The 27,431-nt window shown below is 38.2% G+C and overlaps 1 protein-coding gene across 5 annotated transcripts; it reads left to right on the forward strand.

Moving 5' to 3' along the window:
* LOC109692630 (C-type lectin domain family 2 member D11-like) lies at positions 1 to 27,431 on the forward strand. Of its 5 annotated transcripts, XM_074076092.1 has the most exons (7): positions 1 to 148; positions 3,573 to 3,643; positions 13,584 to 13,706; positions 22,320 to 22,445; positions 23,580 to 23,752; positions 24,327 to 24,433; positions 25,385 to 27,431. In XM_074076092.1, exons 3-7 carry the CDS (start codon positions 13,628 to 13,630, stop codon positions 25,515 to 25,517), a joined length of 618 nt encoding a protein of 205 aa, XP_073932193.1. In that variant the 5' UTR covers positions 1 to 148; positions 3,573 to 3,643; positions 13,584 to 13,627; the 3' UTR covers positions 25,518 to 27,431. The 5 variants fall into 5 exon arrangements, with proteins under 5 accessions (XP_073932193.1, XP_073932192.1, XP_073932197.1 ...); XM_074076091.1 differs by lacking the exons at positions 1 to 148; positions 3,573 to 3,643 and adding an exon at positions 10,953 to 11,146; XM_074076095.1 differs by lacking the exons at positions 1 to 148; positions 3,573 to 3,643 and adding an exon at positions 13,045 to 13,155.

Below are 27,431 nucleotides of genomic sequence, written 5' to 3' on the forward strand. Positions count from 1 at the left end.
ATCTTATCTGTATTTTGCCTCCTGAGAGCTAGGGCAGATCAGAAACAAGGTCCGATGATTTATAAAGAAGTGAAACCAGACTAAAGAGCAGAAAATCTGTAAAGAAAAACATGCTGCTGCAATTGCAGTCTGGGATCCTGATGAACAGGTGAGTACTTGAATCCGTATCTGGAAATGTCCAGCATCTTTATTTAACTGAATAGAATTTTCTTTGCCATTATGTTCTTATGTCTCCCCTTTGAGTCATATAACAAATTATAATCTATAATAAGAAGATCAAGAATCCAACTAGATTTAACTAACCAATCTGGTTGTATTGCTATTTTACCCACCAGGTGAACATGGCACACATTCCAGTCTCTATAAGGAAAACAGTCATTAAGAAATCAGTGGAGTGTGGTGTTCTGGCTATTAAGGACCACCTTTGAACATGTTAGTGATATTACTTTTCCTTTTCAAAAGAAGTCCAAATGATGAAAAAACACATGAAAAAATGCTCACCATCCCTGACCCTAAAGGAAATGTAAATCAAAACCATCAACTTCACTCCTGTTAGAATAGCTATCATCAAGAACACCACCAACAACAAATGTTGCCAAATATGTAGGAGAAAAAAGAACCCTCATACACTGCTGGTTGTATGGAAATTAGTACATCTACTATGGAAAACAGCATGGAGGCTTCTTAAAACACTAAACATAGAACTGCCATATGCTCCAGCAACACTAGTCCTAGGGATATATCTGAAGGAATAGGAGACAGGTTACAACAAAGGCAACTGCAGACCCATGTTTATTGCAGCACTATTCACAATAGTTAAGCTATGGAAACAACCAAGATGCTCCACTACTGATGAATAGATTAAGAAAATGTGGTATTTATACAAAATGGAATTTTACTCAGCCACAAAGATGAATGAAATTTTGTCATTTGCAAGTAAATGGATGGAAATAGAGAAAATTATCAAGTGAAATTAGCCTTCTTTCCTTCCTTCATCCCTTTATCCCTTCCTCCCTCCTTCTCTCCCTTCCTCCCTCCCTCCTTCTCTCTTTCAGATGTATGGAATTATATACAAAAGGATAAAATGATATTGGAACCTCTTTCAGCCCAAACTGATACAGCATCTATGTTGTATACGGCACTGAGATAAGGGTTTAAAATACAGAAAATATTCCCCTCAAGAAGCTCAAAAAGAATGTGGATATTTTAGAAATTTTATGCTTTTAGCAAGATACTCATGACTCAAGTTGTATTTCAGCTACAAAATTTTGAGATATTGTCCACATCAATCATGTGAAATTTCATGTCATTTTTACAGTGACCCTCAGTAAATTGAAACATAAGTTAGAGCTGTACAAGCTTATGAATCTTCTTAACTAAAAGTGTCAGAATTTAAACCCATGTAGTCTATGTAAGGAACTGCCAAACAAAGACCACACTGTGTGTAGAAAAGAAAGATTTATGGAAGCACAGAATGCTGAGCTACCCTCTCGGGTTCAGAGTGCAGCAGCTTGGCTGGAATGGGTAGGGGACTTTATAGGAGGGGCCACACTGTGAGGGAGGGGAGAGCGTTCCTCCCAGAGAACAACTGTGCTGCTGGCCTCAGTTTATTCGTGATCACCAGATGGAATGTGTTGACATGCATAGCTAGTCGAGAAACAGGAAGTTCCTGCAGTTTTGCAAGCAGGGAAACAAGCAGAAAAGTTTTGCAAGCAGTCATAAATCAGGGGTCTGGTTTTGGTGTTAGCCTCAGGACCCTCTTCTCACCCCAAGAATGCCAGGGACCTAACATTTCAGCCTTTTGTTAGTATTATGGGCACCAATCAATCTAGCTGCTTCGTGCTGAGTGGGGGCATCATTAAGGGGGGGTTGGCTGGAATTTGGAAATTTGTGAGGTCCCCAGGAGCAGAGGCAGATGGTTTTCCCCAGGCTTCATTTGCAGACAAGGCCAGTTGTTGGTAGTAGCATCTGGTGGATAGTCTGTCTGCTGAGCTCCCCAAATGATCCTGGAAGCATCTAAAAAGTCAAAGGATGATAAGAAGTAGGGAGAAAATAGCTGCTAATGATCACAACTGACAGAGCATGCCTTTGATATACCAAAGGTAAGGAAGATAGAAGATTGGCATCACTTAGTTGGACAGAATGTGGAGTTAAGCAGAGTATGTGGATAAAATAGAACTGCCAGTCTTCTCCAGGTGGTGGGCTGAGAAGGCTGGGGGTGGTCTGGTGTAGTGGATTTTTCTCATTGGCCATGGATTCGTGAGCTTTCTCAGGTCAACTGGTTTGGTTTGCACCTTTACTGGGGGAGGGGAAACAATCTTGAGAACATTTATTATGTAAGACCCAAATAGGAATATTAGAAGGAGCATAAAAAGTGTCTGCTAAGGGATGCATATCTAGGGATCCAGATTCTGCAAAATCCTGTATCTCCCAAGAAAGCTCTATGCTGCTTTGTGGTATGGAGGAGTGGGAAACAGAGGATTGGGTCGATTCCCTCATGACTCAGGGAGTGAGTCTACCCCTTTAAGACCACACCTAGGTAGGTAACCTGTGGGAGGTATAATTGAGCCTTCTCCTTAGAGACTTTGTATCCCCAGATGCCAGAAATTATTAAAAAGGGCTCAGTCGCCTAGCAGATGAAGGGCTCTGTGGCTCTGCACAGAAGTACGTCATCAACGTATTGAAGAAGGCTGGCCTCTGGATAGTGCCAGTCTAATAAGTCCCTGGTTAGGGCCTGTCCACAAAGATGAGGGCTGTCCTTAAACCCTGTGGCAAAACTGACCAGGTTAGTTGCTGTGAAGGGTTTGCGGGATCTTCAAAGGCAAATGGGGGCTGACTGTCAGGATGCAGGTTAAATGTAACACTTTTGGATAAAAGAGAGCTTTAGCTCATTATTTTATATAAATTTACACTTTTAATTTTGTAAATGTTTGTACCATATTTAGATAAAATATAGACACAACACTGTAATAAGGTGGTCATTCAAGACACATGAGCAAATACATAAATGAACTCTGATTTGGTAGTACTTAAAGCTTGACAAGATCAACAGAAAATGCAAGTAATTTCTTTGATAAAACCTTTCCCTGTAACAGTTTTTTGTAGATGTTACTCAGAGCAGAGCAATATTAAGATAACCTTGTTATTTTATAGACATAGAGAATTTGATTTTAGTTTGACATGACACTAAAAATCTTTTAGGCAACTCTTAAATTATAGTTAACTTTAACTTTATTACACATGGAAGCATTTTATACACTTTTAAAACTTACTCAGACCCTTATGCAATATTCTCAATGCTTTGATGGTTTGTCCTTATCCCTCCTATCCCCTCCTATCCATATTTGAAACAATCTTTAGGACAAACCATGCTTTACAAAATCCTTTCTCATCCAAAAAACAAAAAATTCCTTTTTTCCTTTAATTTCTCAAAAAATACACTCAATACTTATCTATATCCTTTCTACTTGTTTATTTTGTAACTTGTATTTTAAAATTAAATTTTATAAGAATTTTAAATTTAAATAAAATTGTTTTCTTTTCTTTTCTTTTTTTTTTTTTCTGGCTGGTAGAGGAGACCATCCACCCCCACCATTGAGATCTGTGAAGGATCAAGCTTACTCAAGAAGTCAGGTAGCACCAGGTAGGTGATTGAGGCCTGCCTGCTACTTGGATGGTTACCCTGTACTCCTCCAAGGTGGTCTTGAAGGGGGCTGAAGTCCCAGGGCCGCGTCAGTCTTCTGCTGCCAGGCCCAAGAGGTCCATGAGGACTTCAGTCAGGTGGGAATGGGGATGGGAGACTGACCTACCTTGTAGAGGCAAAGAGGAGCAGTCACCCCTCCAGTGTCCATTCTGGCACATTGTGGACAGGGTCCTGGCAACAGGCGAGGTGAAGGGCAGTTTTTTTTGAAGCAGGCCCCTGGAGGCATGTTATTGCCCATCCCTCTCAGAGTCAGAGGAGGTGGCCTCAGGGCAGCCATCAAGAGCTGGATCTTTCGCTGATCTCAAGCCTCATCTCAGTTATTAAATACCTTAAATGCCATTTTCACAAGATCTCCTTGGAGGGTTTGAGGGCCGTGGGCTGCCTGTTTAAGTTTTTTTTTTTTTTTTTTTTTTTTTTTAAATATCAGGGAAGGATTGGGAAATAAAGTGGGAGTTGAAAATAAGTATAGCGGGTTAGGATTTCTGTCAGGCATTCCAAAAAGTTGGCTGGGTTTTCAGTTGGATGCTGGATAATTTCTCTAAGTTTGTCAAAATTGAATGCCCTATGTGAAGCAGTCTGTAGCCCCACAAGGAGGCAGGTGAGCATATAATTCTGGGCAGCTAGCATGGCAGGGTCCTGATAGTCCCAATGTGGGTCCTCACGTGGCACAGCCATAGATCCCACTGGGATTGTGAGATCAGTGTTGTGGACATCATAGGCATGTGCCTGGGCTGCCAACCAAACTCTTTCCTTCTCATCTGAAGTTAAAGTAGAGGAAAAAATAACATATATATCCTGCCAAGTCATATCATATGCTTGGGTTAGGTATTTTAATTCTTTAATATAGGAGGCTGAGTCATTAGAGAAGGAGCCAAGTCTCTTCAATTTGAGAGAGATCAGTCATGGAAAAGGGCACATGCACTCTGACAATGACATCCCCTCCCAAAGTGGATATAGATGGGCTGGACATACATGGGAGGAGGTATGGGAGTGGGTATGGGATGCGGGTGGGGAGGAGAAGGATGAAGGTGTAGCAGGGGCTGAAGGCAGTGTTGGTGGTGTTGGTCCCTGAGGAGCCGATGGCTCAGGATCAATTGTAACTACTGTAGAAGGGGAATATGGTGGCAGAAGTTTAGGAGAGCAAGCAGGGGCTGAAGATGGGGGTTCTGAGCCATGGGAAGATGGGGTGGGAGAAGAAATTGATGTAGAGGATTGGCAGGAAGAGGAGTTGGGAGGAGGGCAGACAGAGACCCTGAGGTCACAAGTAAGGGAAGAATCTTCAGGAGAGGAGTCAGGAAGAGTTTTTAATTTTGAGGAGAGTTTGAATGGCTTTATAAGATTGGAGCAGGGAGGGTCAAGAGCAGAGAGAGAGAAAAGCTTGGACCTATGGAAGTTCAGACCACTTGCCATTGCAATGGCAGAAATTGTCAAGTTCTATAAGTGTGTGAAAATCAAAAGTACCATTTTCAGGCCATTGGGATTGATTGTCTAGCTTGTACTGAGGCTAAATTGTGTTGCAGTAATAAATAAGTCACTTAGGTTTTATATCATGTTGGAGACAAAGGGGAAGGTCTCAAGGGAGTGGAGAAGGCATCCCAGGGGTGTGGATGCATCTAATTTAGTGTGTGGTCCCCATAATGTAGTTGGACAAAGAGAGAGAGAGAGAAATCAAAAGAGAGAGAGAGAGGAAGAGAGTGAGAGAGTGAGGTAGGTACTTCAGTGAGTTTACTCTTCAGGCCAATATAGATCTAGGTCAAGGTCTAGCCTCCCTACGTGACTCAGTCAAGGAGAGCAGAATCGTTTGGTCAAAGTAAGCTGGAGAGGCTGTTGAGCTCTCACCCTAGGCAGAGGAAAGGAAGACAGAGAGGGAGAGCAAGAGAGAGAGAGTGAGAGGGAGGGGAAAGTGTCACCCAAATGGGTTCCCAAGGGTGGGCATCCCCAGCCTCGGTCACCATCCAAAAAGAATGCCCAACCAGTTAGCCAGGTGTCCCCATGCTAAGCAGAGGGGCACCCTAGTGGGTATGGGAGGCACAGCCCTGTGACTTCCAAGAATGAGAGAGAGAGAGCAGGCAGCCCCGAGAAGGGTGACACTTACCGAGGCTGAGGACAGGAGTAGGTCAGGTGGAGAGCAGTGGAAGAGAAAGGCTAATGATGGATGGGAAAGCTGGCAAGACAGTAACATCCAAAATCCACAGTCCATAGACGCGTGGGGTCAATTCACCAGTCTGGGTTTGGGAGAGGGCAGGACATGAAGGCCAAGGGAGCAGTCCTGGGCTAGAGCATCCTGTTAACCTCTCCCGGGTTTTGGCACCAGATATAAGGAACTGCCAAATAAAGACCATGCCATGTGTAGAAAAGAAAGATTTATTGAAACACAGACTGCTGGGCTGCCCCTCTAGGGTTCAAGAGTATAGCAGCTTGGCTGGAATGGGTAGGGGGCTTTAGAGGAGGGGCCATACCATGAGGGAGGGAGGGTGTTCCTCCCAGTGAACAACTGTGCTGCTGGCCTCAGTTTATCTGTGATCACCAGATGGAATGTGTCAACATGCATAGCTAGTTGAGAAAGAGGAAGTTCCTGCAGTTTTGCAAGCAGGGAAACAAGCAGGAAAGTTTTGCAAGCAGTCATAAATCAGGGGTCTGGTTTTGGTGTTAGCCTTGGTACCCTCTGCCCACCCCAAGAATGCCAGGGACCTAACAGTCTACATACACATGCTGTGCTCAATATGTGCTCCCAAATCTAAGCACTAATGTGTAATGTCACATTTGTCTGGCAACTCGGTGACCTGAACAACATTTATCAAAGGATGAGCAAGTGTGAACTTATGTGTGTAAGGATAAGAAAAGGCAAGGAAATACCAGACTTGATTAGACATTCCAATTAGCTATTACTTGTGTTTAAATTAAATCACAAATGTTTAAAATGATGTGGGGAGCACTTTCCATGTTGTTCTGTTAATATCAAGGCTCATAAAAAGTCAGACATAATATGAAGTATCTCTATCTCCTGAGCAGCTATGTTCGAAGGAGTAAATTGTTCCTGAAAGATAAATATAGTAATCTAATAGACTGTTCTCATATTAGAGCAGTGGTACTTAGTCCTTATTAAAAGGAAAATAATTACAGAGAAAGTATACTTGCCTGTTCCTCTCATAAGCACCTTCGCTGGAATTAGAAGGAAAAAAAAAAAACCCAAAAAAATAGATTAAAAAGGTCAAAGCTCTCATTCTGCCACAGAAATATATTTAAAAAGAAAAAGCAGCCCCTTAAAGCAAACAGAGAGGCCCAGTCACACATATAATCAGAAAACATCTCAGAGAAGGCTGAAAACTTTCACTGCAGGATGGCTCCTAACCTAAGAGAAATTCAATATAAGAGATGAAACGAGGACAATTATCAGGTCCTGAGAGACTGGCAGATTTCCAAATTCCCAATTTCAACAAAAAAGTCACAAGATACACAGAGAAATAGGAAAATGTGACACATTCACACATAAGTGACAGAAACTAGCCCTGAGGACACCCAGTATTGGACTTGCAAGGCAGAGTATTAAAACCAACTTTTCTAAATATCCTCCAAAGCCAAATGAAAACATACAATAAAATGAAAAGCAAAACATGTATATGAGCAAAATGAGACTATCAAAACAGAAGTTACAAAAAGGATTCAAAAGGTAACTGAAGTTAAAAGTATAATGATTGAAATTTTTAAAAATTACTATAGGAGTTAAATAGAAAATTTGAAATTAAAAAAAAAAGGGACTCTGGAACTGATAAGAGATTTTGAATGCAATAAAGTATGATTGCTAATGGATCACAAAAGAAGACCCATGCATAAACCCACACATCTACAGCCACCTGATCTTCCACAAAGGAGCCCAAAACACACAACGGAGAAAAGACAGCCTCTTCAACAAATGCTGCTAGGAAAACTGGATATCCACATGCAGAAGATTGAAACTAGGTCCCTGTCTTTCACCCTGTACCAAAATCAACTCAAAGTGGATTAAAGACCTTGATATAAAGCTTGACACTTTGAAACGACTTCAGGAAGTAGTAGGCAATACTACTTCCAGGAAAAACCTGGAACATATAGGTACAGGGAACAACTTCCTAAGTAGAATTCAAAAGGCTTAGCATCTAAGAGGAAGAGTGAACAAATAGGACTGCATCAAACTAAAGAGCTTCTGCACAGTTACCATACTCAACAGACAACAACAGAATGGGAGAAAATCTTTGCCAGCTACTCATCTGACAAGGGACTAATATCCAGAATCTATAGGAAACACAAAAAACTCATCCCCCAAAGAATCAACATCCCAATGAAGAAATGCACACATGAATTAAATAGGGAATTCTCAAAGGAAGAGGTACAAATGGCCAGTTGAAGATGTGTTCAACTTCCCTGGTCACAAAAGAGATGCAAATCAAAACAACACTTAGATCTTATCTCACCCCAGTTAGAATGGCCATATGCAAGGGCAATAACAACAACAAATGATGGTGAGGATGTAGCAAAACAGGAACATTTATACTCTGTTGGTGGGAATGCAAATTAGTACAACCACTATGAAAAGCAATATGGAGATTCCTCAAAAAGCTAATGATAGAACTGCCATGTGATCCCATGATACCTCTTTTGGGTATCTATCCAAAAGAACATAAGTCAGAATACAACAGAGACACCTGTACACTGATGTTCATCACAGCACTATTCACAATAGCCAAGCTTTGGAAACAACCCAGGTGACATACAGCTGATGAATGGATGAAGAAAATGTGGTATGTATACACAAAGGAGTTTTACTCAGCCATAAGGAATAATGATGTGTTTGGAAAGTAAATGGATGCAATTGGAGGACATCATGTAAAGACAATTTACTTTAGAAAATTTGCCAGTGACAGAAGGGAGTTGAGGGTGAATACAATTGAAGTACATTATATGAGTGTATGAAAATGCCATAATAATAAATGCAGGGTAGAGGAACAAAAAAACAGAGAAGAAGAGGAAGAAGAATTAGTAGTTGCAATTGAAAAGATCAAGATCAATCAGGAGCTGGCTCAAGTCTCCTTATTTTCCTGGAATACAAATGCTCCAACATTCCTGGAGAGACATGTCTAGAGAAGTAAGCCTCTGTTCTCGTAAAAAATGATGTGCTTTTAGCTCTTAGTTTTCAAGGTGCTATAAAATCATGTTATGTTTAAATGGCTGCTTTTTGAATTTATATACATGGAACTTTTTAAGATGTGTCCTCTAAGACGTGCCCAACTTCCTGTGTTGAACATGATGTCCTTGAAATATGTATTCTTATTCAATGTTGAATACTATTCCATTGTCTTAATACATTATTACTTATTATGACACAGAAATGATTTCCATTCTATTATTGAATGGTATGTAATTTTCCAAATTGGTTATCACAAATAATGTTACTATGACTGTCATATACATGTTCTTGTGTTTACACATAAGTGTTTTTGGCAAAATATTATGAAAAAACCTACCAGATCATGATTCGGTTATGTTCAACTTCAGCAATTTTGCCAAGAATCATAAAATTGTTATAACCATTTATTCTCCTATCGGTTATAACATATCACCCTACTCTTTTTCATTTTATCAGAGATAGTGAATATTTATTTAGTGTTACCTATGGGACTTTTTGCCTTACCTTCATTTTTGGGGGAGCTATACTGACGTTTGAACTCATGGCCTCCACCCACTTGCTAGGGAGGTTCTCTACCACTTGAGCCACTCCATCAGCCCTTCTTTGTGTTGGGTTTTTTTAAGATAGGAACTTGTTTTTTGTCCAAGTTGGCTTTGAACTTTGATCCTCCTGAGTAGCTAGGATTACAGGTATGACCCAGCAGCACCCAGCTCCTCAATTCTTTTGAAGTGAGGTACAGTACATAAGTGTATTTCACCAGTGTTGATGGTGATTTATGCACATGTCACCAACATATGTATGAATTTGCTCTTTATTAATGACCATGAGGGTGTCCATTGTGGAAATATACAGCAATTTATTTCTCTCTCATGCTCTGCATATTTCTTTACATATACTGTATCTTTATTTCTCTACTATATTCTGTTATAGTGTATCTTTCTATTTTCTTAGTATAAATAATAATGCAATTAAAATTCTCATACATAGCTCTATTTTTCTTTCATTTTTATTTTTTCTTTCTTTTCTTGTAGGGAGGTGTGTGACTGGGGTTTGAACTCAGGGCATCACACTTGCAAACCAGACGGTCTACTGCTTGAGCCACACCTCCATTCCATTTTGCTGTGGTTACTTTGGAGATGGGGGTCTCTTGAACTATTTGCCTGGGCTGGCCTCAAACTGCAATCCTCCTGATTACAGGTGTGAGCCACCACACCCAGCTCATGTCTGTTTCTGGAATCATTTCCCTGGAGTTACATTGCAGTGGGATTGTTGGACAATGGATATGTTAGGAGTTCTAATTATAGCTACAAATATATCAATTTATCTATATCTCATGTACCTCCTTCTAACAACTATCAGAAATATGAAATAATATCAGAATCCCCAAATGCTAAGAGTTCCACATTTAATTATGTAAAATAATTCTTAGTACTTATAATAGTAACTTTCCTCAAGGTGAGTAATATTTTTTACAGATTCAGTGATAATTTATTATATTAAACACTTATTGCTATGCATTTGAGATCATTGATTTTTTTTCTTTTGCAAGTCTAATTTGCTGTTAATCTTATCCAATAAACTTTTATATCTCAGACATTGCAGGGTTTTTTTTTTTGGTGGTGTCAGGATTTGAACTCAGGGCTCCATGCTTGCTCTACAGCTGAAGCCATGCCCCCAGCCCAGAGATTACAGGGGTTTTTTTGGTGGAACTGGGATTTAAACTCAGGACTTTGATCTTGCAAAAACGATGCTCTACCACCAGTCTATTTTGCTGAGTTACTTTGGAGACGGGTTCTCTTAACTATTCACCAGGACTGGCCTTGAACCATAATCCTACAGATTTCAGCCTCCCAAGTAGCTTAGTCAAGAATATAGCCATGAGTCACTGGCACTCAGCAAGACTGGAGATTTTGTTGCTTTAGTTTGAATCTTTTTATTAGTTCAGGCAGGCATAGGAATGCCAGATACAGATTCGTTCTGCTATGACTGTGAGTCATCTTTAAAAGTGCAACCCACAAGGTTGCCTGAGACCTGTGTGGCCCCACCCCCAGTTTCTTAGCTCAATAAATATAAGAAGAAGGCAGTAGACCAAGTCATCACAAGGGGGTGTGTCTTGCTTCTGGACTGACTGGATTCTGAGGTCAGGCTATGCCTGACTCTTGGATCAGCTGGACCTTGCTAAGTGCCTTGAGGATTGGAAGTGGCCTGAGTCCCACCCTCCACCTCCCATCTCTGGGACCCTCTCCTCTGTGCTGCTGCTCAGGACCATGTTCCTCTCTGTAAGTCCCAGTGACTGTGCTCTGTGAGGTCCTGAGCTGTGGGTCTCTTTTCTTTGATCTTAGGGCCCATTAGGGCTAGTTCTTCTGCACTGGAACCAGTTGTTCTGGATATTCCTTAATTGCTAATTGTAACATTCCTACTCTACCCAGATCTCTCTCTCCCTCTCCCCCCACTCTTTTCTTTCATTTTCTTTTTTATTTGTACTAGGATTATATGATCTCAGAACTCTGTATTTGATAGGCAACACCTCCAGTTCTTTCTACTTTAGGTTATTTTTTCAGATAGGGTCTTGTGGTGTTTTTTGCCCAGGTCAGCCTCTGAATGCAGTCCTCTTACCTCTGCCTCCTGTGTAGCTGAAATTGCAGGCACGTATCACTACACCTAACATGCTTGTGGGGATGTGATCTCAACTATCTTTTGCCTGGTCTGTCTTCAAACTGCGTTCATTTTAATCTCTGCCTCCTGAGTGTCTGGGTTCACAGACATGAGTCACTACGCCCAGTCCTACATGTGTTTCTATATATTGATTTTCTCCTCATCTTGGATCATAACTTCCCAAGTTCTTTGCAAAACTTAATTGCACTGCAAGCACTGCAAATGCTATCTTATTGATTGATGGATGTGTTTTCTTTCTTCTAGACACTTTAAACTTTATTCTGGGACACAATTAAGATATTAGACAATAGTTCTTTTTGGGCCTTCCTTAATATGTGTTATAAGGGACTAGAATTCCAGTAGCACTAGTCTGGTACTTCTCACCACTGGAGCAAGTTTCTGATACTCTGAAATATCCTTAGTGATGAGATTTCCTTTTTGGCTGTTCTCAAAGGTTACTTGTGTGTGTGTGTGTGTGTGTGTGTGTGTGTGTGTGCAGTACTGGAGATTGAACTCAGGGCCCTGCCCTGCTAGACAGTCACTTTGCCACTCAAGCCACACCCCCATCCCTTTTTGCTTTAGTTATTCTTCAGGTAAAGTCTCATACTTTGTACAGGGTGGCCTTGAAACCAGAGTTTTTAAACCCCATACCCAAAACTCCTGGGTTTCCACTGGTACCTATAAGCCAAATAAAGAGACATAGTAAAGGGCAGAGGAATGAGATTTATTACATGTCCTGGGGCACACCATGGGAAGAGGCAGCGTAAACACTCAGCCCATCTTCAGCCATCTTTGGAGCACAGAGATGAGCTTTAGCTTTAAATAGACAAATAACTGAGGACAGGGGACAAGTATGCATAGTTAAGCAGCTGAGTCACAGGTGTGGTCTGGCTGCTTCTTATCTGGAGTTGTTATCCACATTCATTGTCACCTGGCAGGAGGTCCATAATGAGGAGCTCTGTGGTTGGGGATAGTTTCTGTCCCTTGTCACGAAGATGTTATCAGTTCTGTCTTTACTGGAATCCAAAATGATTGTAAAATGACCACAGAGAGAATGACTTAGAACAAAGACAGATAGGTACAAAATGGAGGTAGAGATACCAAGCTTTTCTCCTGTTTTTAGTTAATTTGTGGGCCTGAGTAAAGAATCCATGATTTTAGCAAAAGCAGTTTGAGTAACTCTTATAGCCTCAAACTACAATCCCCCAACGTATGCTTCCGATGTACTTGGAATTACAGGCATGTACCACCATAACTGGCTTGTTCTTTGAGATAGGTCTTGCTAGGTTTCTTTTTGTCTAGGCTAGCCTGGAACCATCATCCTCCATCTCTGCCATCCATGTAGCTGGGACTACAGATCTGAGCCACCTCACCTAGCAGTGCTAGCTGTTGTTTTCTCCAGCCCTCTTATGTGGTTTTTGTTTCTCCAGCCTGATTTTGTTTCCTCAAAACAGTGCAACTTAGCCCTCAACTGAGTTCTCAGAGTACCCTGCACTGCTGTGTGTTTTTTGCCATTGTTGCTCCGTCTTCTGGAGACAGAGGAGGTGGAGTTCCTCCATCTCAATTCATGGAACCCACTTGCATCAACTTGGGGTTCACTTTTCAAACCGCAGACTTGACACCCTCAGGATAAGTGAGCTGGGAGAGCCAGGGCTCACCTGTGCTGTTCACAGAGAACCACTGTCTTTGATTGGCTAATACCCAGGCTTGAAAGGATTTCTAGATATATTTTTATACTGCTTTTAGTTGATTTCAGAAGAACCAAACTTGTCCCTACTGTTCTATCCTAGGAGGAGACAGGAGTGGGTGAAGTTGACTTTTACTTAAGTTAAAATGCACTTGCATTTTAAGATTTCCAAAGCATTTCTTGGTTTCATTTATTATGCTAATAACCCACTTAATTTAGCATCATGATCCCTTTCTATTTTGTACTGCTTTTACACTTAGGAACAGTTCTTAAGAACAGATCATGAGGAGTTAATACACAGTCACAGAAAGCTTGTTAATGTTTCACAGAGCTGTTTGCACAATGCCATTGACTGTGTTCCAAATTCCTTGCAGCTTGAATTTCCTTGTGGATCCAGTAGTCCCTGCTAGACTGAAAGATGTCTGCTCCAGAGGCTTCAGTGGAAATACCAAAGCCAGATGTTACTTTCTTAGATGGCACCAAGAAGAGACCATCTGGTAATGAGGTTTTTTTAGAAATTTTTAATTGGGTATGTTCATGATACAGGGGCATTCATAGTGACAATTACGATCAGAATTATATTGTACATTTTTTACATTGCCCCCATCATCTCTCCCCCTCAACCCATCCCCAACCCACTTAAAGCAATTTTAAGAGGTTCCTTCGTTCTGTTTCAAATAAGTATATGAAATCCATTACCATATACTGTAACCTTAATCTCCTTCATTCACCTTCTTCCCTCTCACTAATGTCTCCCCCACACGGTACCTGCTATTCAGTCCTATTTTTCATTATTAATAATTAAGTTGATACTCAAAGGGTGTCGCAAAGTGCACCAATTGTGTGTATACTTTACTTCGATCTATTCAACCACTTCTATTACTCTTCCTTACCCTTTTACCTCCCACCCCCATTTTTCAACAGCTTTCAATACACAGCCTTATATCCTAAACCTTCACATCTTATGTTATGCAATATTGCAAGTGCTGTATTATTCTCTTTTCCTTTCCCTCTTTCCCCAAGTTCCATAGAGTAGTTCCACTGTTACAAACATGTTCTATATCTGAGATTTTATATGATCATGCTTGTTTTTATGTATATGTTTATCTTTGGATCTGTCTTTCATATATGAGAGAAAACATGACTTTTGTGTTTCTGAGGCTGGCTTACTTCACTTAACATGATGTCCTCTGATTGCATCCATTTACCTTCAAACCACATGTCATTATTCCTTATGGCTGAGTAATACTCTGTTGTATATGTATACTACATTTTCTTGATTCATTCATCAGTTATAGGGAACCTGGGTTGTTTCCAAAGCTTGGCTATTGTGAATAGTGCTGCAATGAACAGTGTACAGGTGTCTGTTGTTTCCTGACTTACATTCCTTTGAGTAGCTACACAACAGCAGTATCATTGGATCATATGCAGTTCTATTTTTAACTTTTTGAGGAATCTCCCTACTGCTTTCTATAGTGGTTGTACTAACTTGCATTCCTGCCAACAGAGTATAAGGGTTCCTATTTCATCACATCCTTGCCAGCATTTGTTGTTGTTATTGCTCTTGAAATGGCCATTCTAGCTGGGATGAGATGAAATCTGAGTGTTGTTTTGATTTGCATCTCTTTTATGACCAGGGAAGTTGAACACTCTTCATGTATTTGCTGGCTATTTGTACCTCTTCCTTTGAGAATTCCCTGTTTAATTCATGTGTGCATTTCTTCATTGGAATGTCAATTCTTTGAGGGATGAGGTCTTGTGTTCCCTGTAGATTCTAGATATTAGCCCTTTATTGAATGTGTAGCTGGCAAAGATTTTCTCCCATTCCATAGGCTGTCTCTTGAGTCTGGTGACTGTTTCTTTGCTGTGCAGAAGCTCTTTAGTGTGATGAAGTCCCATTTATTCATTCTTTCTCTTAGACGCTAAGCCTTTTGAGTTCTGTTTAGGAAGTCATTTTCTATCTCTTTCGGGGTATTTCCTACTTATTCCTGGAGTTGTTTCAAAGTGTCAGGCTTTATATCAAGGTCTTTAATCCACTTTGAGTTGGTTTTGGTACAGGGTGAAAGACAGGGATCTACTTTCAGTCTTCTGCATATAGATATCCAGTTTTCCCAGCAACATTTGTTGAAGAAGCTGTCTTTTCTCCATTGTGTGTTTTGGGCTCTTTTGTCAAAGATGAGATGACTATAGAGGCATGGGTTTATGCTGGATATTCTATTCTGATCCATTGCTCTTCCTTTCTGTTTTTGTGCCAATACCATGCTCTTTTCATTGTTATGGCTCTGTAGTATCATTTGAAGTTGGGTATTGTGATAACTCCAGCACTGAAATTTTTGCACAGAATTGCTTTGGCTATTCAAAGTCTTTTGTGTTTCAATATGTATATCAAGATTGATTTTTTTTTATTTCTGTGTAGAATGTCATTGGAATTTTGATAGGGATAGCACTGAACATGCAGATTGCTTTTGGTAGTATGGCCATTTTCACAATGTTGATTCTACCAATCCATGAGCATGGAAGTTCTTTCCATCTTCCGATGTCTTATTCAGTTTCTCTCTTCAGTGCTTTATAGTTCTCATTAAAAAGGTATGTGGTGTCTTTTGTTAAATTTATTCCAAGGTCCTTTATTGTTTTTGAGGCTATTGTAAATGGGATTGTTTCCCTGATGTCTTTCTCAGTCTGTTAGTTGTTGATATATAGGAAGTCTACTTATTTCTGTATGTTGATTTTGTATCCTGCTACTTTACTGAAAAACTCTATGATTTCTAACAGTTTTTTGGTAGAGTGTTTAGGGTTTTAGGTATAGGATCATGTCATCTGCAAATAGGAATATTTTGACTTCTTCCTTCCCTATTCGAATCTATTTTATTTCTTGCTCTAAATGAAAATACAACCTACCAGATCTGTGGGACACAACAAAGGCTGTACAAAGGGGAAAGTTTATAGCTATAAGTGCCTACATTAAAAAAACAGAGACCTCTAACACCCTAATAATGAACCTTAAGTGCCTAGAAAAACAAGGAGAAACCAAACCCAAAAGAAGCAGGAGGAGAGAAATAATAAAGATCAGGGCTGACGTCAATGAGATTGAGACCTAAAAAACTATTCAAAGAATCAACAAAGCAAAAAGTTGGCTTTTTGAAAAGAGTAGCAAAATGAACAAATCCTTAGCCAACATGACACAATAAAGGAGGGAAAAAAAATTAATAAAATCAGATATGAAAAAGGGGACATAACCACAAATACTGACAAAATCCACAGAATCATTACAGAGTACTTTGAAAACTTATATTCAAGTAAACTGGAAAATCTAGATGAAATGGACAAATTCCTAGATGCATATGAACAACCAAAACTGAACCAAGAAGATATTACCCACCTAAATAGTCTGATTACATGCAATGAATTTGAAGCAGTAATACAGAGTCTCCTTACAAACAAGAGCCCAGGACCTTGGCCAGATTTTACCAAAGCTTTAAAGAAGAACTAATACCAATACTCCTCAAAAATGTCCAGAAAATAGGTAGGGAAGGAACACTACCAAACTCATTCTATGAAGTCAGCATTACATTCATTCCAAAACCCAATAAAGATACAACTAGAAAAGAGAATTATAGGCAATATCTTCAATGAATACAGATGCAAAGATTCTCAACAAAATGCTGGCAAGCAGAATTCAACAACACATCAAAAAGATCCTACACCATGACCAAATTGGTTTCATTCCAGAGATGCAAGTGTGGTTCAACATAAGTAAATCCATAAGTAAAATACAGCATATAATCAGAAGAAAGGACAAAAACCACATGATCCTTTCAGTAGATGCAGAAAAAACCTTTGATGAAATCCAACACCTTTTCAAGATAAATGCTCTGAAGAAACTAGGAATAGAAGGAATGTTCCTTAACATAATAGAGGATATACACGACAACCCTAGAGTCAACATCATACTAAATGGAGAACAACTGAAACCATTCCCCTTAAAGTCAGGAACAACACAGGGCTGTCCACTTTCTCCACTCCTAATCAATATAGTTTTGGAATTCTTAGCCAGAGAAATAAGATATTTTGTTCTTTTTCTAATATTAAAGGGTGGGGAGTTTTTCCAGGTACTCATAAGAGAAACAGAGCCATGGGCATAATAAACAGTGCTTTCCTGACAATCTCCTTAGAAGACCATCTGTTTGGGGCAGGAGTTAAATTTGTGCTTGTTACAAGAGTTAATGTTTTAATGTTATTTAAACATTTCTAGGCAAGAGATATGAACAGTGAATTAGATTACAAGACCTTGGAGGGGAAAATGTTCTTTGTGTTTGGATTTTTAGATCCTGTCTTTTCCTCAGGTGCCTATAAATTTTATTATGCTACTAATTAACACACTTTCTCTCCCAGCAAGATGGCAGACTCAGTTGCTAACAACTTGGTATAATGCCCTTGCTAACAGAAGTTGCCTGCAAAGCTAGGACTTGTCATAGATCCTTTGTCAATAAAAAGACATGTTGGGATTTGAGGGGCTGGGAGGGCTGAATTCCTCCACCTACAAAGCCTGTGGCATTGTCATTTCATGTGAAAAAAAAGAACATCCTGGGTCATTTCAATTTAGTTCCCAAAAAAGAAGAGGAATTGCATCTTCCACATCTTGAAAAATGCTTCTGTTTCATTCTCTCTCTTTTGTTTTCTTCTCCCTTCCTCCTGTAAGTTTATTTCATTTTATCTTTTGTTAGGGAGGACTAGAAATTAGATATCCTGGCAAACAGGAATCCCATTTAACAAAAAATTAAGTTCAGCGAGGTTTATTAATATTTATCAGCTAAGTGTTCTCAGAACTGAAATTAAACATTAAATTTAATATCATTAAATATAAACTAAATATATATTGTTTATATAATATAAATATATATTATTATATATAACACAGTATATTATATAGTGGAAAATATATATAATATCTCATATAAAATACATGTTAAGTATAAAATTATGAAATTAATATTTGACCAATCAGAAGGTTCCACATTTGTAAAACTATTTCAAGGTGCAGCTGTTACAAAACTGTTCTGTAAGAACTTTCTCTAAACCAAGAAGTTCTTTTGCGAGTTAAACAAGTTTTCAGGAAGCTGAAACTAAAGTTAAAATGAGGCCAGGTGTGTTGCATTTCCTTGTTCTGCTGAGAGATGATGTACTGTTTTCTAACTAAGAATGTACAAGTGATTATGTTCCAAGTGCATCATAATGAGAGGGATATGAATTTGGAGGGAGATAGAAGTACACACATAAGAAAGGTAGAAGAAAAACAAATAATAAACTCTCATATACCAACTAAAAATAAAAAGCTAATACCAGGTGGTATAAATGCAAAGAATTATAGAAAGAATCTTACACTGTTTAGTAACATGTAGGAAAATTCTTTTGTTGAGTCCTGTTGGATGCAATTCTGATGATTTTTTAAGTCTCTTGTAGAAGACATTTCAGATACCAGAAATGTATACCTCAAATCCTCCAGTTTTGTTTTGTTTTTGTGATTGACACATAACAATTGTACGCACTTCTGAGATACAATGGGATGTTTTGATTCCTAATATACATTGGGAAAATAAAATCACGATAATGAGCATTTACCTCACCTAAATTTTGATTTCTTCTTTACGGTGAATACATTCAAAATCAACTTTTTGAAGGGATTTTGAGATATACTATGTGTTATTGTTGGCTATATTCACCCTACCGTGCCTATACACAGTAGGACTTGTTCCTCTTATGTAGCGGTAACACTGTACCTGTTAACCAACCCCTCTTTCTTCCTCTCCTTTGCTCTCCTCAGTATGCAGTGAGACACATCTGGGCTACAATGTGTTTTGTAGCATTATTCACAATAGACCAGTGTATGGAATCAGTTACATATATAAATATATATATATGTAAACACAATGGAATGTTATGCAGCTATAGAAAAGGAGGAAAAAACATAATTTGTGACAAGGTGTGGACATGAAGAAACTTATGTTAAATGAAATGTATGTTATATGTAAGATGACCAAAATGTAGTGCCTGACCAGCAAGTCAGCAGGAACATTTTTAAAGGTATGTTTACATTGAGTAAAATTCATTCTTTTGGTTTACATTTCCGTGAATCTTAAAAATGTATGTAATCATGAAATACCACCATACCCCACCCAAGCTCTCCCATCCCCCTTGTAGACGTTCCCTTCCTCTTCCCCAGCTCTTGGCAATAAGTGACCAGTTTTCTGTCCTTATACTTTTGCTTTTCCAGAATGTCATAGAAATGGGATCCTGCAGTCAGTCCCTAGAGAGTCCAGGCTCCTTCACTTATTTACATGCTTTTGGGATTCTCCCATGGTGGAGCAATGTGTCTATGGTTTGCCAAACATCATCACACTTAGATTAAGGGAGACTTTATAAAAAAAAACAAAAAACAAAAAAACAAAACTATTGATGAAGGAATAATGTTTTCATTTTTTAAAATATGCAAGTCTTTCAAAATCAAGCCAAAAAATGCTTTTATCTCATAAAGAGGTTTAGAAAAGCTAGCAAAAACTTGTAGGTGTCAGGTGTGAGAGAAAGAGAGCACATGTCAGCAGTAGTTTTCTCTCAACAGGAAAACCGTTGCTCTTTTGTGGTCAGAGTCTCAACATAAGCTGCAAAGGGACTTCTTGGCACTTTATTACTCAGTGCTCAGGTAACATACAGGCAAGCCAGAGTTTAGGAGCCTTTGCAAAAGTCTGACAAAAATTTTGCCGGTCAAAGCAGGGTGGGACATGACAAGTGGGAGCACATGGTCAGGGTTTTTCCTCACTTCCCCTAACTCTGAGTAGCATTGGCTTAGCTCATCGGCAGCTGAAGGATATTTGAATTGTTGCCAATTTTTCACTTTTTTACAATAACCAATAAAGCAGCTACAAATATTCACAAATGGGTGTTCATAAGCTTTGTTTACCACTCTTATAATCACATAGTGATTGCTAATTATATTTTAATTTTTCTAAAATGCCAGGTAATATTGATCATGCTTTGTGTATGTATCTATCAACCATTTATCTTCTTTAGTCAAGCATATATTCAAATCTTTGGCCCATTTTGAATCCAGTTTTGCTGTATCATTGAGTTTTTGAAATATGGATTCTTAAAATATTCTAGATACAAATTCTTTATTAGATGTGTGTTGTGCAAAAAAAAAAAATCCTACTCCATTACTTATCTTTTATTACCTTTTCAGGAATGTTCCAGAGCAAAATGTTTTAATTGTTAATACCCAGATTTATTAATTTTCTCTTACAGATAATGTTTTTGATATGGTGTCTATGTTATCTAAGAAATCTTTGCTTAAAACAAGTTCAAAACAATACTTCTTTTTTCATCAAATATTTTAATTATAAGCTTTATGCCTGAGTGAATGTCAATTTCTGTACAGGGTATGAGGTGTTAACATTCATGTTTTATAACCATTTGTTGAAAACATAATACCCTTTATCCACCTGATCACTGTCCACCTCCATCAAAGGCCTCTTTTTTGTAACTGGCATATAATAGTTGTAGAGGAGATACACTGTGATATTTACATACGTGCTTACAATATATCTTAGTTAGATTCACCCCCTCCATCTTTCTCGCTCAGCCCCCTTTCTCACTTGTTAGAACAATTTCAAAAAGTTTCATTCTTCCATTTTCATACATGAATATAAAATACATTCACCCTATTCACACTCATTCACCCTTTCCTTATGACCATACCTCTCACTGATGCCCACTCCCAGAAAAGACCTTCTTTACCCTCCTGTCCTTCATTTTACATCAAAGTCTCTTAACCACACGTTTGCATTTCTTTCCCTTTGGTGTATATGTCTACCCTTTCCCAATATCATATTATCTTTATTTCTGTTATTATATGTCATGAAATTAGAAGGTACAATTTCTCCAAATTTGGCCTTTTCTTTTTCAAAACTGTTTTGGCTATTCTACTTTTTTGACCTTTTCAAATAATTTGTAAATCACCTTGGAGATTTCTACAGAAAAAAAATCACACTTCAATATTTATCCAATATTTATCCAACCTGTACTGGATCTGTGAACTTGCTTAAAAAGAGTTGATACACTACAATACTGAACATTTCCCTCCATGATCATCTCTATTGACTTAGATCTTTTTTCCTTATGACTTTTGCCTCTAGTTGTCTTCATGTCAATTGTGAACATATTTGTGGTATAACTGTAAGTTTTGTGTATTAATTTCCATTTGATAATTGCTAGCATATTAAAAATACAATTACTTTTATATGTTAGTATTATATTCTGCAGAACAGTATCTGTAGCTTCTTCTAGCAAGTTTTTAGTAGGTTCCTTAGACTCTAATATGCCAATGATCATGTCTGTCAACAGGAATACTTTTATATCTTTCTAAGTTACTATATGACTGTTAGTTCCTTTTTTGCCTTATTGTTGGATAGCACCTCCAGTAAATGCCAAATTGGATGCAAGCAGGCAACCTAGCCTAGCCCCTGATCATTGGGGGAAAATAATTCATTCTTTTACCATTAAGAATGAAGCTGGCTATGATTTTTTATGTTATGTATTTAATTTTTTATACATGCATTTTCTCAGGTTGAAGAAGCTACTTCAATCCCTAACTTGTTTGAGAGCTATTGTTGGGGATTCATATTAAACTTTTTGCATGCTTTTGCTGCTTTTGAGGTGCTCCTATGTTTTTCCTTCTTTCATTCTGTTAATATGTTGAATTATGTTGATTTATTTTCTGTGTTTCCTTCAGTGCTTCTAACCCGGTCTCTTATTAGGGAGATAAATGTGATCATTTTAATGTATCTTCTTCATCCTGATTTTCTCTGTATTTTGTCTCTTGCTCTTTCATTAACTCTTCTCCCAATAACTCAAAGATTCCCTAAGGGGGAAAGTATGTTTCCTTTATTTCTAGCCATCTCTGGGCCATGGATATAATTTATGGACCAGGAAGTTTTGTGAAAGTGCTCTGCAGTAGTAGTGTACAAGCCAAGTATAGAGTTTATTCTGTGCTAAACTTGAGGGTTTTTTTCTTCATAAGAATTTTATGACATTGACACCCTGATATTTGTATTTTGCAGCTAAAGATCTCCAAGGAAAATTTCTAGAACTTACATCACCTGCAAGTCCTGTCAAAGTTTATTGCAGTGTTCTCCTCATTTCTTTCCTGCTTATGCTTGTAATTGGACTTTCTGTTGCTTTGTTGGGTAAGTTACTTACCTAACAGAATTGCACAGTGTTCTGGATACATTCATATTGTCAATAAATATTTATTGGGTGTGACGTGCTTCATATAAATCAGTAAATAAAACACACAGAAAATCCCTGGGAACATACATTCTAGCAGGAAGATGCAAGTAATGATAAATAAGGGTTGAGGTGGAGAAGGTTGCAGTTTACATAGGGTGGCCATGGTAAGCCAGCAGGGGAAGATGACATTTCAGTGACTTCTTCAGGAGACAAAGGAGCCATCTATCTCTCTGGGGAAACCTCCAGAGAGAGAACAAGAGATCAAAACCCTAAGGGGGAATTGTTTGAAGACACCAAAGAGGCTGCTATAGTTAAAAGAGAGTGAGGGTAGAAAAGAGTAATATGTTAGGAGGAGGAGCACCAATCTCCCATTATCTATGATGTCAGTTACCAATGTTCAACCATGGCTCAATAATATTAAGTATAAAATTCCAGAGGCAAACAGTTAGCATTTTTATTGTGATAAAATCTTGCATCACTCTGTCCTATTCTCCCTGGTCCAAGAATCATCCCTTTGTCCAGTATACCCACAATGTGTACACTACCTGCCCATAGTTACCCAGTAACTGTCTCAGTTATCAGATAGACTGTCATGGTATCCCCATAGGGTTTGTTTTCTACTAACCCTTCTTTTAGTTTACAATGGTCCCAAAGCATAAAAATAGCATGGTTGTTAGTTTGGATGCACCATAGACAAGCCATAAAGTGTGTCTTTTAAATAAAAAGTTGAAATGTGGTCATCAGTATGCATAGACGTATGGCTCAGTAGTTCACTAGGACATGTGACTTGAAGCATCTACTGGGGGACTAGGAACACACCCCCAATGGATAGGGAAAGGGGCAGATACTGTAATTGCCTTGCAGTTTATTTTAAAACTTCAGTTTTCATTTCAAGTGCTGCGGGAAGATTAGGAGAAAGAAAGATGAAAACTAGGAGGGTCATTGCTACAAAATGTTGAAATGTTGAGAAAGCCAAAATCCAAATACATACCTCAAAAACCTGGGCTCAGGATGCAGGATGGCAAGCAGAAAAAAGATAAAAGACATGGAAATTTTATTTCCTATAATTGATTATATTTTCTAAATTTTAGTGACAGAGCTGGTCACAGAGAACAGGATGTATCCTTCCTACCCAGGAAACTGGGTCGGACTTGGAAATAAGTGTTTCTATTTTTCTGAAGACACAAGTAATTGGACATTCAGCCAGACTTTCTGTGCCTCACTGGAAGCCAGTCTTGCTCAGTTTGCAAGCATGGAGGAATTGGTAAGAAATGTTTTGGGATCTTTTTTCCAGTTGAAATCTTAGCCCCTTATAGTGGCGAAGCTGTATGAGGTGAAAGTTGAAACATAATGAAGGATCCCATCCCAGGCAGAATTTGAGTGTGAAATGTATACTAGTCTTTTGTTTACACTATCTTCTCTGCCTACAACCCTGTGAGACCAGACACGTTCTGTCATGAAGTTTTGATAGTCCACCTAACAAGATTAGATGTGCTGTTTCCATACAATTTGTCATACAAATGATGTTATCATCATATTATTATATGTATATATATATTATATGTATCATGTTGTATACTTGAAAGTGGGCACTATTAATAGTATTCCGAGATGACAGGCATAAACTGGTATAATCTTGGATACATGGTCACTTAAAATACTTTAGCAACATAGCCATCAAATGACTTCCCTGAGATTTGAGGACTACCCTGGCTCCAAAGTCTATGCTTCTCAGTTAACCATGCTGCCATCCCAAGAGACAAGACTATAGAACAGCGGACTCCAGAGCCATCTGAAAGAAAGACACTCACATTTCCAATTTCCATGTTTGATAACAGAAATTCCTGTTGCGATACAAAGGCTCTTCTGACCATTGGGTTGGCCTCAACAGGGAATCACCACATCACACTTGGAAATGGGCAGACAACAATGAATACAATGCCTCGTATGTTTTCAGGCTTCTTTTTCTTCTATGTCCATGTGTTGTTAAGTGTGTGAGTTGTGTTTTGAGATGAGAAAGGTAAGATTACAGAAAGTTTCCTGTACTAGAAAATAAGAAACATAAATCCTTGGGCTGGAGGGCAGCTTGCTGGTAGAATATGTGCTTAGCATGCGCAAGGCCCTTGACTCAACACCCACCCCCCCCAAATTCCACCCCAGACCCCCAAATTAAATCCTTTCATGCTCTTGGATTGATTATCTGTGTCTTAGGAAAACATTAGCTGTGAATTCATCTAGCATGATAAGTGATGAGGACTAGCCTAGTTTTGTCCTCTCATCCACTGATTTAAAACTTCCTTGCAGAAAATTACCTTATATAGAATGTAGGCAGAACCTTTGATACACCGAGAGGGTTCTGAAATCCCAAGGAAGCCCCTAAAGAACTGGAATCTGTAACACTTTGAAATCCCTTCTTGGCATTGCTGCACTTATTCATAAAAGCAGCGTCTCCAGAGAAACCTTAAGAATCACTCCTAAAGTTTTATCATCAACAGGAACCCAGTAACAGTGACTGGGCTGTGAACATTTCACTGGGGGAATTTTTAACTAAATCTTCCATTGGCAAGTTAAATGTAGGAACCCAATAACTTCCATCAATCAAAGCTAAGCTTTCTAAGAATTTACTAGTAAGATTTTCTTTGTTTTTAGCCACTGATGGCAGCAGCTCATTTGCATATGTCAGCATGCATGAGCTAAATACCTGTCAACAACATGGATGGGCTTGGTAGTGAGGGATGAGACACTTGTGATAGTCAAACAAAGACCCTGAGAACATAAAAAAAAACTATTTCTTGTTTGCACAAAAATATGGAGTGGAAGTGCTTTAGATTATAATGGAACAACACAAGTATGTACTCAAACTATAAATACTTAATAATTTTGTGTTTGGTGTTAGGTTTACCATCAGAGGATCTGGAGAATGTGCCTACCTGAATGAGAATGGAATCAGCAGTGCTGGTATCTACAAAAAAATGAAGTGGATTTGCAGCAAGCCATGCAGCTATATTCAAAAGTGTAAAATTACTTAATTCTTTTTAGAAAGCAGATATATTGTAACTTATTATATACAATTTCTGTTGCCACTGTTTGGGCTACCAAAATTTTTATTAAAATAAAGTCACAATGGAACATGCCTCAAGTGGTAGAGTGCTTATCTAGCAAGCACAAGGCCCTGAGTTCAAATCCAGTACTACCAAAAACAAAAAAAGAATTACCAAAACGTAGCAGACCATCTTACAGGGTTATATTATAACAAAGAAATTGAATTATACTTCTATGATCAGATATAAAACTTTTCTTAGTCAGTTTTTGCTTTGAATGCATGAGACTGTGAAAATGAATAGCTACTGAAATTATGCTTATGATTGTAACAATTGACAAGATTATATACTTGATCTAAGAACTTAAAACTTTTAACCATTCAAAATCTTTAAAAAAATTCAATTCCCAATATAAAGAGAAATTTCAAAGGTACCAAAATGAATATTCTTTTTATGCTGTGAAATTTAAAACATTAGTAAGGTGGACAGAAGACATCACACTTCAGTTCTCATGTTTATGTTTTCAATTATAGTGTACTAAGTTTACATTAAATGTATAAAGTAATATCATTTTAATTTTACCCTTTATTGGATTTAAAATCTTGCTTATATTTCACATCTAGTGATAGTTACTTGAACTCTTTAAGCATTTGATAGCTAATCTCACAACAATTTATGTTTTTGAGTTTTGAAAACAAAATATTTAAAATTTTTATAGCATTAGCTACAATGTACTGATGAGTCCCAATAAGGATGAAATAACAAGTTACAATGTATCTCTTTCCCCGGGAGCATACATCTGTCCTAATTTGAGTATATAGATATTCATTTCTGCTTTTATGAGCTTGTCCACTATTTGAAAATATAGTAATTTGTATATAATTAACTTTATGTTTTTGTTAGTAGGTAAATATGTAAGGGTAGTTCATTCAAGAACTGGATTTTGCTTAGTATTTCTTCTCTTTTAATTAATTTAACATTAATATTGTTTTTGCCTTTAATATATTTGCAATCTGTTTCAGAACCTGTACTTTCTAGGCAGGTGTTCTATGATTTGAGTCATGCCCAGGTACTTTTTTGCTTTAGCTATTTTTCAGATAGGGTCTTAGATTTGTCCTGGGACAGCCTTGGACTATGATCCTGGATCACAGGTGTATACCAGCATGCCTAGCTTATTCGAGATGGGATCTTGATAACCTTCTGGCTAGACTATTAGAAATAGGCAGCCACTATTTCTAATTCACTGCTGTATCTTAACATAGGTTGTCAAATAAAAGATGTATTCAAAACATACCTGTGGAATGGAGGAATGTCTTCCTTACACGTGTCTGCCCTTTTTGCTTAGTTTATATTGTTAAACTATGTATGATTAACTTACAAAAGCAACTGTTTCATCACTACATGGACTTATCCTTCAGTTCCTCACCCTTTCTTTTCTCCTCACCCATTCATTAACCCAATTTCCCACCAAAATTTTGTCATTTCATATGGCACCAGTGACTAATCCTAGCTACTCACGAGGTTGAGATCAGGAGGATCACAGATTGAGGCGAGCATTAGCAACTAGTTCATGATACCTCGTCTTCCAAGTAACCACAGTAAAGTAGACTGGAGGTGTGAGTCAAGCAGTAGAGTGCCTGCTTTGCTAGCATGAAGCCCTATGTTCAAATTCCAGTCCAATGAAAAGAAAAATTGTCATTTCAGGAATGTTATATAAGTGAAATCTTGTTGTAAATAATGTTGCTTTTTTCACTATATATACTTACATGTATCAATAGTCCTTTGCTTTTCATTGCTTAGTACTTCTTTGTATGCTAATGAAAAAGTATTTAATCATTCATCCACTGTAAATATCTGTTTGTTAACAGATGTTTGCGACTATAAATAAGGCTGTTATGAACA

Source organism: Castor canadensis, chromosome 6, assembly GCF_047511655.1.
Source record: "Castor canadensis chromosome 6, mCasCan1.hap1v2, whole genome shotgun sequence".
NCBI classification, from domain to species: Eukaryota; Metazoa; Chordata; class Mammalia; order Rodentia; family Castoridae; genus Castor; species Castor canadensis.